General features: G+C 41.0%; 1 protein-coding gene across 5 annotated transcripts in view; it reads left to right on the forward strand.

The window, feature by feature from the left end:
* LOC308574593 (cation channel sperm-associated auxiliary subunit beta-like) overlaps window positions 1-12,168 on the forward strand; it is a 56,035-nt gene that overhangs the window by 40,134 nt on the left and 3,733 nt on the right. For all 5 annotated transcript variants that reach the window (XM_081172602.1, XM_081172603.1, XM_081172606.1 and 2 more), the window contains 4 exons: window positions 1,018-1,128; window positions 8,732-8,842; window positions 10,534-10,672; window positions 11,522-11,622. In XM_081172602.1, the coding sequence (XP_081028728.1) occupies window positions 1,018-1,128; window positions 8,732-8,842; window positions 10,534-10,672; window positions 11,522-11,622 (462 nt within the window). The remainder of the gene's footprint in view (window positions 1-1,017; window positions 1,129-8,731; window positions 8,843-10,533; window positions 10,673-11,521; window positions 11,623-12,168) is intronic.

Here is a 12,168-nt window from a genome sequence, read left to right on the forward strand (position 1 = left end):
ACCTTGGCACTCAGTGGCTGATTCATTTCGCAGGTTACCATTCTCTTTCTTCCAAAACACGTATGTTTCTTAAGTCCGAAATTCAGATACATCTTAAAAGAAACAGAGATACCTCCGCTCATGGCGACTGCATCGGGGAGTTTCCAATATGTGCAGTGCTATGCCCTCTGCGTCCCTTCATTACGTCTGGGCTGCAGAGCTCTTCTCAGGATATTTGAATCAGAAGCCCTTTTATTTCCTTTCCCCCCTTTCTTTTCTTTTCCCACTCTTTTATTATTTTCATCTTCATGTTTCTTTTCCCTGCCTTCCTTTGGTCTTGCTCCTGGTGTTGTTGTTTTTATGTCCTCTGCTCTGGGTCAATGAGGGGGTTGTATGCACATGAAGGTGAGGGCTGGCTGGTGAAGGACCCTGTGTGAGAGGCAGGGAAGGGAAGGTCTCCCAGGGTGGGAGGCTGGAAGAAGGGAAACTCCCAGGTGAGATCTGGGAAGAACCACCCCCTTATGTGTGAGACACGGCTTGAGATCTACCTTTGAGAGAGGATTGCATTTCTCTCTCTTTCTCTTTCTGTTTTCATTTAGATTAGTTTGCTTTTTAAATTTGTTCTTTTATCTGTATTAATAAAGCCGTAATAAATTTTTATTTTTATTTTTTTAAAAAAGAAATCTGTGCTGCTGGTAATAATTGTATGAATACAGGGTTGGGGAGATGACACAAAGGGGAAACCAGCCTTGTTTTTCATCATATAATTTCCCTCTTTTTTCATTTACAAAGATTATCACACAAATAAATTTATACAACCAATTAAAAAACATAAAATCATTTACCCTTTCTGTGCTTATGTTTTATCTTTTATCACTGCATATCCAATTCATATCTATTTACTATTTATCCTTTGTATTTTATTTAAATTATTTTCACTGCACGTTTTTATGTCAGTCCCGCTAACGATTTAAGTTGTTTGCAAAAATTCTTCAAATAATAAATTTTCCCCATTAAAATGTGTTGTTTTTCATACAGGTGAACTACAGGCCACCATCTGTTTTGGGAATTGCTGTTCCACTCACAGAAAACTTCTATAATGCTGACCCTAGCAAACCTAAACTGAGGGATTATTTTACAAATTCAAAAGTAAGTCTTCATAGCTACTCCTGTAAGAGCTTTGAGAATGCACATTTAAAAAAATTGCTATCCATTTTGCACTCCGTGCTGTTGCATGTTCTTTACATACATATACACGCATTAAGAAAAGAGATTTCTAATTAAGAGGAGAATATTGAAATTCAACTTCCAGATAAGCATTTCTATAGAGTTTGGCCCAGAATTTGGCATCCTGCTTGCACATACTATAGACTCAACATCTGTCTGCTTCCCACTATAAATAGCTGGTTTTTGCATATTATTCTAAGAAAAATAACCTGAAAACTTGGGCTCGAGGACTTCCGGAGGCGGCGCGAAACAGCAATGGCGGTCCTCTTCGCGCTGTGAAGAGGGGCTCCGCAGAAAAGGGTCGTCCGCTGCGGCAAAGCGGAGACCCATCAAGAAAAACCACAGGCAGAGTGAGCCTGTGGCCGTGGGACTCGGCGGGCGCCAGAAGCCCCCCCAGAAACGAAGAAGGAACCCCGTAAGGGGCTCCGGAACGTGGAAGGGGGAGCGGTGCTGTGAGTTCATCGCTCTTTCTGCGGAAGCGAAGCCGCGCGGCTGCTGCTGATGAGCGCTGACCTTTCTTCTTGGAACATCAGATTTTAAACTACAAACCCGTGAGTAGGGATTTTAAAATTTTCGGGACTAAAGTGATTAAATTCGGCTGAAAACGGGAGACGCAACCAGGAAGTCCATCTCCCGATCGTGCTTAAGAGATCAAAGCAAAGATTTTGACAAGCGGGAAGCACTTTAAAAAGGACTGTAAAAAGTTTGGATTATCGTGTAACAACTGAACTTGTTTCTAAGAAACTAAAAGAGACGATTCTGTTTTATTTTTATTGGATTTTGATTGGACTTTCCCTCTCCCTTGTGGATTTATAAATGATTAAGAAACCCAAAGCCTCGGACTGCCAGGCTAAAGAAGAACTGTCAAATTGCTGAAACTGTTTCTAATTCTGAGAGTGCTACATGCGAGCGCTACAGTTTGGATATAAATAGAGAAACTGTTTCTTGCACCTTTCTTGAGACTTTGTTTTAACTTAAGGGAAAAGCTCTACATGCCAAAAGGAATTTGAAGGTTCTCTTTGAATTTGTTTTTAACTGCTGGGACTTTAATGGCGGAATCAACTCTTTCTTTCTTCTGAAGTACAGTTGCACTCCCCCTAGAGGACTTTGGATTTATAATTGTCTGGGAACTGCACTTTGTATTGATTCTTTGCTGCCTTGTTGTTTACACTCTGGAACTGCCTTTCCCATGGGACTGCATATAGTTTGACCTTGGCACGTAGACAGGATTGGAATGAGTGGCACAGGGAAAGCAAGATTGGCTAAAACGAAAGCTAAACAACTGGTACAAACAACTTTGACTTCTCAGGCACATAGATCATCTGTCCCAGCTGTTTTAGGGATACAAGAAGGGGAAGTTGAGCAGATATCACCAGAGGATATGGCTGCAGGAGGATCTGAAACGGCCTTAAATCAAATTTTGGAACAACTGGCAATTTTAAACAAAAAGGCCGATGAGCATTTGTCTAAAATTGACCAAGCTACAGCCACTATTAGCAAATTGACTGATCAAGTTGCTCAACATACACAAGCAATTGGGAATCTACAGGAAGCAACTGCAGAAAACCGTAAATTGGCTGAGGAAGCCAATCAAAAAGCAGCGGAAGCCAATCTGAAGGCCGAGGCAATACAGGTGGAGGTAAAGCCGTTGCATAAACAGCAGGCTTACCTGTCTATGATTGAATTGAGAAATAGGGAAAATAATCTCAGATTGACAGCTATCCCAGAACTTGAACAGGGAGATTTTTGACATCAGAATTTTCAAAGTTCTGGGGTATAGAAGAAGACAAGGACTTTAAAATCGTAAGTGCTTTTAGATTAGGAAGAGTGGTGAGGAAGGACAGATCCAGAGACTGTTTGATCATTTTAAGATCCAAGCTAGAGAGAGATAAAATACTAGGCCTTCATTTTGGAAAATCACTTGATAATCAAGGCAGCAAAGCAGAAATTTACAGAGACATCCCGAAACAACTTTTGGACCTTAGAGCTACATATACAGAGCTAGCAAGACTACTGAGAGGCAACTCAATTCCTTATAGGTGGGAGTTTCCTCAAGGATTATCCTTCAACTTCAAAGGAAAGAAAGTTAAAATTAGAACAGCAGAAGATCAACAAAAGTTTTTGAACGACCACGAAGAGGACCTTCAGAAGGGAGCAGTAGGATCTTGGCCACCACCTCCGCCTGCACCCTCGGGACCAGAGGATCAAAAGAAAGAGACGCCACCACAGGACTAACAGATTGATCCAGGATGTCTCTGCAACTTCTTAGTTGGAATATTAATGGCGTGAATTCCCCGGAAAAAAGAAGAAGAATCTTTCATATATTGAAAAAAGAACAATTGGACATTATTTGCTTGTAGGAAACACATGTGACTAGGCTCCACAGGAAAGTGTTAATTAATAAAAGATTAGGCCAAGAATTTATCTCATCGGACAGAGTCAAGAAAAGAGGAGTGGTGATTTATGCAAAGGAGAGCCTGTCACCAAAATTTTTATTTAAAGATGAGCAAGGAAGAATTTTGGCAATTGAAATACAGACGCAAGGAGAAAAAAATTTAATATTAGGAATCTATGCACCGAATGAGGGGAAATCAGAATTTTATAGGAAGCTGCACGAGACAATGCTGGACTATCTAGACTATACCAACATCATTATGATGGGAGACATGAATGGAGTGGTCTCTACAAATATGGACAAGTCACAAAATCAAAATTTAACAAAAGACGGCAGACTACCTAAAACCTTTTTCGAACTAACTGACAATATGGACTTGATTGATATATGGAGGACAAAGAACCCCTTAGGTAAAGAAGGAACTTTCTTCTCTGAAGCCCATCTGTCATGGACAAGAATTGACCAAATATGGATAACTAGAGGGCTGGCACCTAAGACTAGAAAAGTGGAAATCTGCCCAAAAACCTGCTCCAACCATAACGCTATGAAAGTGGAAATGAGACTTATTCCAATCGGTTCCTTCAGATGGAAAATGAATGACACCCTATTAAGAGATCAGGAGATTGTGAAGAAGGCCCAAAAAACTTTAAAAGATTATTTTGAAATAAATTTGAACACTACGGTGGAAAAAAGAACAATCTGGGACGCAAGTAAAGCAGTTATGAGAGGGTTTTTGATACAACAGAATACAATAAAGAAAAGACTCTGGAATGAAAAAAAGGATAAGATCTTAGAGAAGATAAGAGATGGTGAGAAAAAACTGAGATCAAAACCAAAATCACAGGAGGTTCTGAGAGAAATTAAATTCTATCAAGCACAATTTGCTAAATTGATAAATCAAGAAGTTGAGTGGAAAATTAAACAGATGAAACAAAGATCATTTGAATCGGCGAATAAGTGTGGGAAACTGCTAGCATGGCAGTTGAAAAAGAGACAAAAATTGAATACAGTTACTAACCTAGAGATTGAAGGGAGAAACATCCAGAAACCCGAGGAAATTAGAAAGTGCTTCCAGAGATATTTCAAAAAACTTTACACGCAAGGGCCGCAGGAAGAGACTGAGATAGACAAATTCCTAAAAATTAATGGACTACCAAAACTATCCCAGGAAAAGAGAACAATCCTGAATTATAAAATAACACAACAAGAAATTGAGGGTGCCATTCAGAATATGCAATTAGGCAAATCTCCAGGACCAGATGGACTTACCTCCAAGTATTATAAGACATTGAAAGACTATTTGATACAACCATTAATGGAGGTCTGTAACCAGATCATGGAGGGGAAGAAGGCACCGGAATCGTGGAAAGAAGCTTTCATCACATTGATACCCAAATTGGAATCTGAAAAGACTCAACTTAAGAACTACCGTCCCATCTCACTCCTAAACGTGGATTACAAAATTTTTGCAGATATTTTGGCAAGTAGATTTAAAAAAGTGCTAAATGAAGTAATTCATAAAGACCAGGCAGGCTTTCTCCCAGGTAGACATTTGTTTGATAACACTAGGAATATTATTGATATTTTGGAACTTTTACAAACTAATATTAATACAAAAGCAGTGTTGATCTTTATTGATGCGGAGAAGGCCTTTGACAATATCTCTTGGAAGTTTATGAAGAAAAATTTGGAAGGGATGGGAGTGGGACGGGGGTTTGAAAATAGAATAGAGGCAATTTATTCAGAGCAAAAGGCTAAATTGATAGTCAACAATGTGGTGACAGAAGAGTTTAAAATTGAAAAAGGAACACGACAAGGGTGCCCCCTATCCCCTCTGTTATTTATTTCAGTCCTGGAGGTGCTCTTGAACATGATTAGGGAGGACCGGTTGGTGCAAGGAATACAGGTCGGAGTGAAACAATATAAATTGAAAGCCTTTGCAGATGACTTGGTTTTAACATTACAGGAGCCAGAATCTAGTATGAAAAGAGTTTTAGAATTGATTCATGAGTTTGGTCGGGTGGCGGGATTTAAGTTGAATAAGCAAAAAACTAAGGTTTTGGAAAAAAAATTGACACCTTTAGAAGCAGAGGGGTTTCAGAAAGAGACAGATTTAAAGGTGGTCAAAAAAGTGAAATACCTAGGGGTTAATTTGTCTGCTAAAAATTTGAACTTATTTAAAGACAATTATGAAAAATGTTGGTTAGAAATTAAAAAGGATCTAGAAACTTGGTCAAGATTGAAACTTTCCTTTGCAGCTATAAAAATGAATGTATTGCCAAAGATGTTGTTTTTGTTTCAAACCCTACAGATTGTGGACAGAGTGGAATGTTTCGGAAAGTGGCAGAAAGATATCTCTAAGTTTGTCTGGCAGGGCAAAAAGCCCAGAATAAAATTTAAAATTCTAACTGATGCAAAGGAAAGAGGGGGATTTGCCCTGCCGGACTTAAGGTTATATTATGAAGCTGCAGCTTTCTGCTGGATGAAGGGCTGGTTACTTTTAGAGAACACTGATGTCCTAGATCTGGAAGGGTTCAATAATGCTTTTGGATGGCATGCATATCTGTGGTACGACAAGGTAAAGGTTCACAAAATGTTCAAAAACCATATTGTCAGAAAAGCAATATTTATTGTCTGGACAAAATACAAAGACTTATTAGAAAACAAGACCCCGAGATGGTTATCACCAATGGAGGCTAAGGCCCGAAAAAGACTCAATATGGAGGCCGGTTGGCCGAAATATTGGGAGATAATAGAAAAAATTGGAGACAATTGGAGGTTGCAGAGTTTAGAAAAATTAAAGAATAAGGTGTGAGATTGGTTACATTATGCTCAAATTCAAGAGGTTTTTAAACTGGATAAAAAAATAGGATTCCAGGTGGAAAAATCGAAACTAGAGACAGAATTGTTTGAACCAAAAACTAAGGTACTTTTGAGAATGTATAACTTGCTGCTTAAATGGAACACTCAGGATGAGACAGTCAAATCAGCCATGATAAAATGGGCGCAGGATATTGGGTATAACATCATGTTTGAGGACTGGGAAAGGTTATGGACCACCAGAATGAAATTCACAGCATGTAATGCCCTGAAGGAAAATATTATGAAAATGATATATAGGTGGTACATGACCCCAGTCAAGCTGGCAAAAATATATCACCTGTCTGATAATAAATGTTGGAAATGTAAGGAGGCTGAAGGGACATTCTTTCACCTCTGGTGGACTTGTCCAAGAGTGAAGACCTTCTGGGAAATGATCTATAACGAGTTAAAAAAGGTATTTAAGTATACCTTCCCTAAGAAACCAGAGGCCTTTCTCTTGGGCATTGTCGGCCAGAAAGTGTTAAAGAAGGACAGAACCTTTTTTATGTATGCGACTACAGCAGCAAGAATACTCATTGCAAAATACTGGAAGACACAAGATTTGCCCACACTGGAAGAGTGGCAGACGCAATTGATGGACTATATGGAACTGGCTGAAATGACTGGCAGAATCCGAGATTTGGGAGAAGAAACAATGGAAGAGGACTGGAAAAAATTTAAGGACTATTTACAAAAACAATATAAGTTGTATGAATGTTAAGAATTTGCACGATTTGGAAACTTTACCTCCAGCAATTAGATTTTGTGAAACAGGAAACTAAGCTATAACTAAGCTATAAGTAAGAAAAGGTCGAAATTTAAAGTAATTCTATGTTTAATTTAAGGTATAAGTAAATTGATAAAAAGTACTTTAAATCTAGAAGTACAACATTTGAAAAGTACAAATAAGGTATGATACAAGGTAATAATTTTCTGATATTTTTATTATAAAGAATGCAGGGTAAGGGAGATGCGAGGAAGTCCAGTTAGTTATATAAAAAATGTTTTGAGCTGTTGGCTTTTTTCTTCTTTTTTTCTTTCTTTTCTTTCTTTTCTTTCTTTTTTATATTTCTTTTTCTCTGTGTATATTTCCAACTTTGTATTTGAAAACTTAATAAAATATTTTTAAAAACAAACAAACTTGGGTTCGAATCCTTATGTTTTAACTTTATGGCCACCTCATGGCCACCTCATATCACTTGCCAAACCTTTGCAGTAATAGGATAGATAGGATCAGAACATATGACGACACAATTGCCCAACTACTTTCCACACACTCAAGGTAAATATACTTTAGGAGCAATGGGAACAATTTGAAGCACCAAGAGCAGCCAATATGAGCATTTCCTCTTTTTTTTGCCCTAGGTGAACTCTACTGCCTCACCCCATTTTACAATCCTCCATGTTTTCCTGTTCTATCAACAAGAGGCAGTAGATGATTGCATGCATAGCTCCTTTTGCACTATTCCATATATTCAAGATAATGATATTTTACATCTGATTAAAGACTCAAAGTCCACATTATCAAGGCTGCTTAAGAATATGGAGAGTGTAGAGAAGAAAAAGGGAAAGGCTGAAAAACAGGCAGAGGACTTCATCTGCAAAATCATTTGCTGTCACCCAAGAGCCCCAATGTCCATTCAGCTCATTTGTCTCTTGCTCAAGAGAATGCTTCTCTTCAACCCAACTGCATATCATGCTTCCTGTTCACTAAGGAACAAGAATTATTGCATAGTTCTCTTTGCCCTGACTCTCCCTTTCTTTCTGACAACCCTTTTCCACTAAATTTGAACACGCAGGGCTCTCCAGTCCACTGATAGTTGAAAAACTATAGACTGATTCAGAGGTCAAATGATTTCCATTGCATATGTTGGTCTACTTTGTAAGCACAGTCGAGAATTGCCTTGATTATACCTTCTTTGGGACACGGGTGGCACTGTGGTCTAAACCACAAAGCCCAGGGCTTGCCGGTCAGAAGGTCGGCAGTTCAAATCCCCACAACAGGGTGAGCTCCCATTGTTCAGTCCCAGCTCTTGCCCACCTAGCAGTTCGAAGGCACATCAAGGGCAAGCAGCGGGAAGGTAAACAGCGTTTCTGTGTGCCGCTCTGGTTCGCCAGAAGTGGCTTTGTCATTCTGGCCTCATGACCCGGATGCTGTCTGCAGACAAACCCTGGCTCACTTGGCCAGTAAAGCGAGATGAGCGCCACAACCCCAGAGTCGTCCGTGACTGGACCTAACAGTCAGGGGTCCCTTTACTTTTCCAACAGAATTCTGGACGGTACAAGCAATGTGCTGGCAAGTCAAAGCGCTCCGAATGTGGATGTACAGAAAATATGAAGCTGTCCTTTTCTGTTGCCTTTTCTGATTGCAAGGAGAAGGTAAGGGCTATGCCTACATGTGCAGCTTTTTGTTTGTTATTCGGAGGAGATATGTAGTACAGTCATACCTCGGGTTGAATGTGCTTCAGGTTGAGCGCTTTCGGGTTGCGCTCCGCTGCAACCCGGAAGTGACGGAGTGTGTTACTTCCGGGTTTCGCCGCTCGCGCACGCACAGACGCTCATAATGACGTCACATGCATGCGCGGAAGTGGCAAAACGTGACCCGCGCACGCGCAGACGCGCCGTCGCATCTTACGTTCTATTCAGGATGCGAACGGGGCTCCAGAACGGATGCCGTTCGCATCTGGAGGTACCACTGTATCCTGGAACCATTACATCCAGTATGTAAAGTACCGGGTATATCAAAATAACAGTACGTTAAGAAACCTAAGAAGGCAAAAATACCCTTAGCTACTGCTGAGAAGATGACAATGTTGTGACAGGCAAATATCTTTGGGGAGGGAATTCCGCAAATGGGGCATCTTAACCAATAAATCTTTTCTCTGGCTGCCTTCTGCCACACCTCAGATGGTGGGGACACCTGAAAGAGAATTTCTAAAGACTCCCATGGTTCTTCAAGGTGCTTGGATCCCAAGCTGTATAGGGCTTTAAAGGCGAACTTAGAAATGGACTGGTAGCTAGTGAAGCCTTTTAAGCCACTCACAGTTACTAACTTAGCAGCTGTATTCTGCAGTAACTGCAATTTCTGAGCAGTCTCCAAAGGTAGCCCCAGATGCAACCCAATACAGTAGTCAATCCTTGTTTCCAGATAACTGTGGCCAGGCTATTGCTTTCCAGAAGAAGCTGCAGCTGGCACACCAGCCTAAATTAATGTGAAAGACATTCCTTCCCACAAAGGCTTATCTGGTTCTCCATTGACAAAGCTATATTTAGGAGTGTGCTCAGTCTAAGAATTTGATCCTTTAGAGCAGTGTTTCCCAACCTTTTCCCAACCATGGCCCTCTTCTGACCTTGTGTTCTTCCTGTGGCCCACCCCACATGGACGTAGCCAAGAGGGGGGCATGGGGGCAGCTGTCTTCTCATAAGTAAAAATCAATTAACATCCATGCAGAGCCGGTGCAATGCTGCCGACGGGCCCTACACTCATTGGCAACATCTGATGGCCCTGATCCACTAAGCGCTGAGGTGGATTGCACCCTGCACCTTGCAGAGTCAGGCCAGGCTGCCACCGAACCCAGCACTGGCAGCAACAACAAGCAACTCTGGCTTGCCCAGCCCTATCCATTGCCACCCCACCACCACACTTAGCTGACATGGGAGCGCTGGACTGCGGGCTCTACTGGTCAAAACGGGAGCCTCAGCGATTGCCCTCTCTTTCTGGAAACAAACCAGGACTGCTCCAAGAAAACACACGTGGCAAAAAGGAACGTTAGGACCTGCTGGGCTGCCTCTTACCAGCTTGTGAAACGCTACTTTAGAAGGAGTGCAACCTTATGCATAACAGATTTAACAGATGTGCCATCTACCCACAGAATCTCAGACCTTCTGGGACTGATTTTCAGTCCATTGGATTTCATTCAGCTCATTAGCAATTTGTAGGTCCAGCATCAGACTTCCTATTTAGCAGAACTAAACCAGATTATGTAAATACTTACATTTGTGTCATTCCATGTCTTTCCATGCAGGCATCATTTTAATGTCAGTGATTTCTATATATGTTTCATTGCCAGGCCCTGCGAATGAAATTCCCAGTATCAAGGCTTCCTCTCTATTTCACCATTGAGGATGAGGGTCGCTCTGTAAATCTGACATCTCCTTATTTTATCACAATCATAGAAGTCAACAACAGAACCAACTGGAAAGTTTCAGGTAGGGAGCGGAAGAATCTTGGGATTCATCATTATCTTTCGTATCGGAGAGGTTCTGTTGGAAATACTTGTCGTCAATGTATTTTCAGGCTCTCTTTCTTGCCCTATAGTAGGTGTGAGGAACCTTTGGTCCCCTGTATGTTCCTGAATTCCCATCATCCCTATCCATTGGCCATGCCTGCTGGGGCTGTTGCAAGTTCTAGTTCAGGGAAGACTTGATGTGGAAAGATTTGAATCTAGTCCAATTCTTTCTGCATGCAAAACCTATTACACCCACAGACCCTTAAGGCCTGAAACAAGCATAACACAACCCATTGGTTTACCATGGGTACACCCCTCCCCCTAGCTGTTCTTCCTCCTCTAGTTCTCCTGCTAGCTTTTACCATGACTAATAGTTATGGTGGCAACAAAGAGGAGTTCAGGTTAACCAACATTTCATATGAATGTTTGCCCACACCCCTCCTTTTTCACCCACTCGTGATAATTACCGGTAATCACTGTTAGTGCTTTTTTCTGGGGGGATGCAGGGGTACACATAACCCTAAACATTTTGTGAATCTAAGTTTGGCCTCATTGAGGGGCAGTATTTCAATATGAGTAGAAAAATGAGAGTACCCCTAAACTTTTTTTTTAGAAAAAAAGCACTGCTGTTTGTTAACCTTGGAAAACTGCTGTAGAAGACCCTGTGCAGCTCTAATACATCATGCTGTGCCTCTGATACCTTTCTTACTTTTACATTTTATTAGAAATAGATCTGGCTATTCATCTGTATTCAGGCCCTACTGAAATGTAAAAAAGAAGGAAGAAACTCAAACCTACCACTCTGCGACTGTTTTAACTGTTTTTTCAGGTACCAATCAAACATCAAGTATGTTAAAAATGAAAAAATATTTGGAGCACAGACTCAAAACTGAACTATATAATCCAGATGGCCTATCTATAACGATAACTGTAAGTGCCAGAGAAAATACATACAGTGCTACCTCGGGTTACAAACACCTTGGGTTACAAACACTTCCAGTTACAGACTCCACTAACTAGGAAGGAGTGCCTCGGGTTAAGGATTTTACCTGAGGATGAGAACAGAAATTGCACGCTGGTGGCGCAGCGGCAGTGGGAGGCCCCATTAGCTAAAGTGGTACCTCAGGTTGAGAACGGTTTCAGGTTAAGAACAGACCTCCGGAATGAATTAAGTTCGTAACCAGAGGTACCACTGTACTTTGAACGAAAAGACCAAACCTTAAACCCAAACTCTTCTTACCTTAAAATCTTTGTACCAGGGTGGTCCAACTTTTCAAACAAAGTGGGTCACAAGAGTACTCAAAACCTTTCAAGGTGTCCCAATTTTCCTGCATCGTCCCAGAATTTGAAGAAGCCATCCCAGCTTCTGATTTGATCCTAGAATGTCCCATTTACCCCCTCCAGTGCCACTACTGACCCTGGGAAGGAGGATGCTGCACTTTCGCACAAGTCAGCATGGCACCAAAAGACATACGT

The sequence above is a fragment of the Podarcis bocagei genome (assembly GCF_964188305.1).
Source record: "Podarcis bocagei genome assembly, chromosome: 1".
NCBI lineage: Eukaryota > Metazoa > Chordata > Lepidosauria > Squamata > Lacertidae > Podarcis > Podarcis bocagei.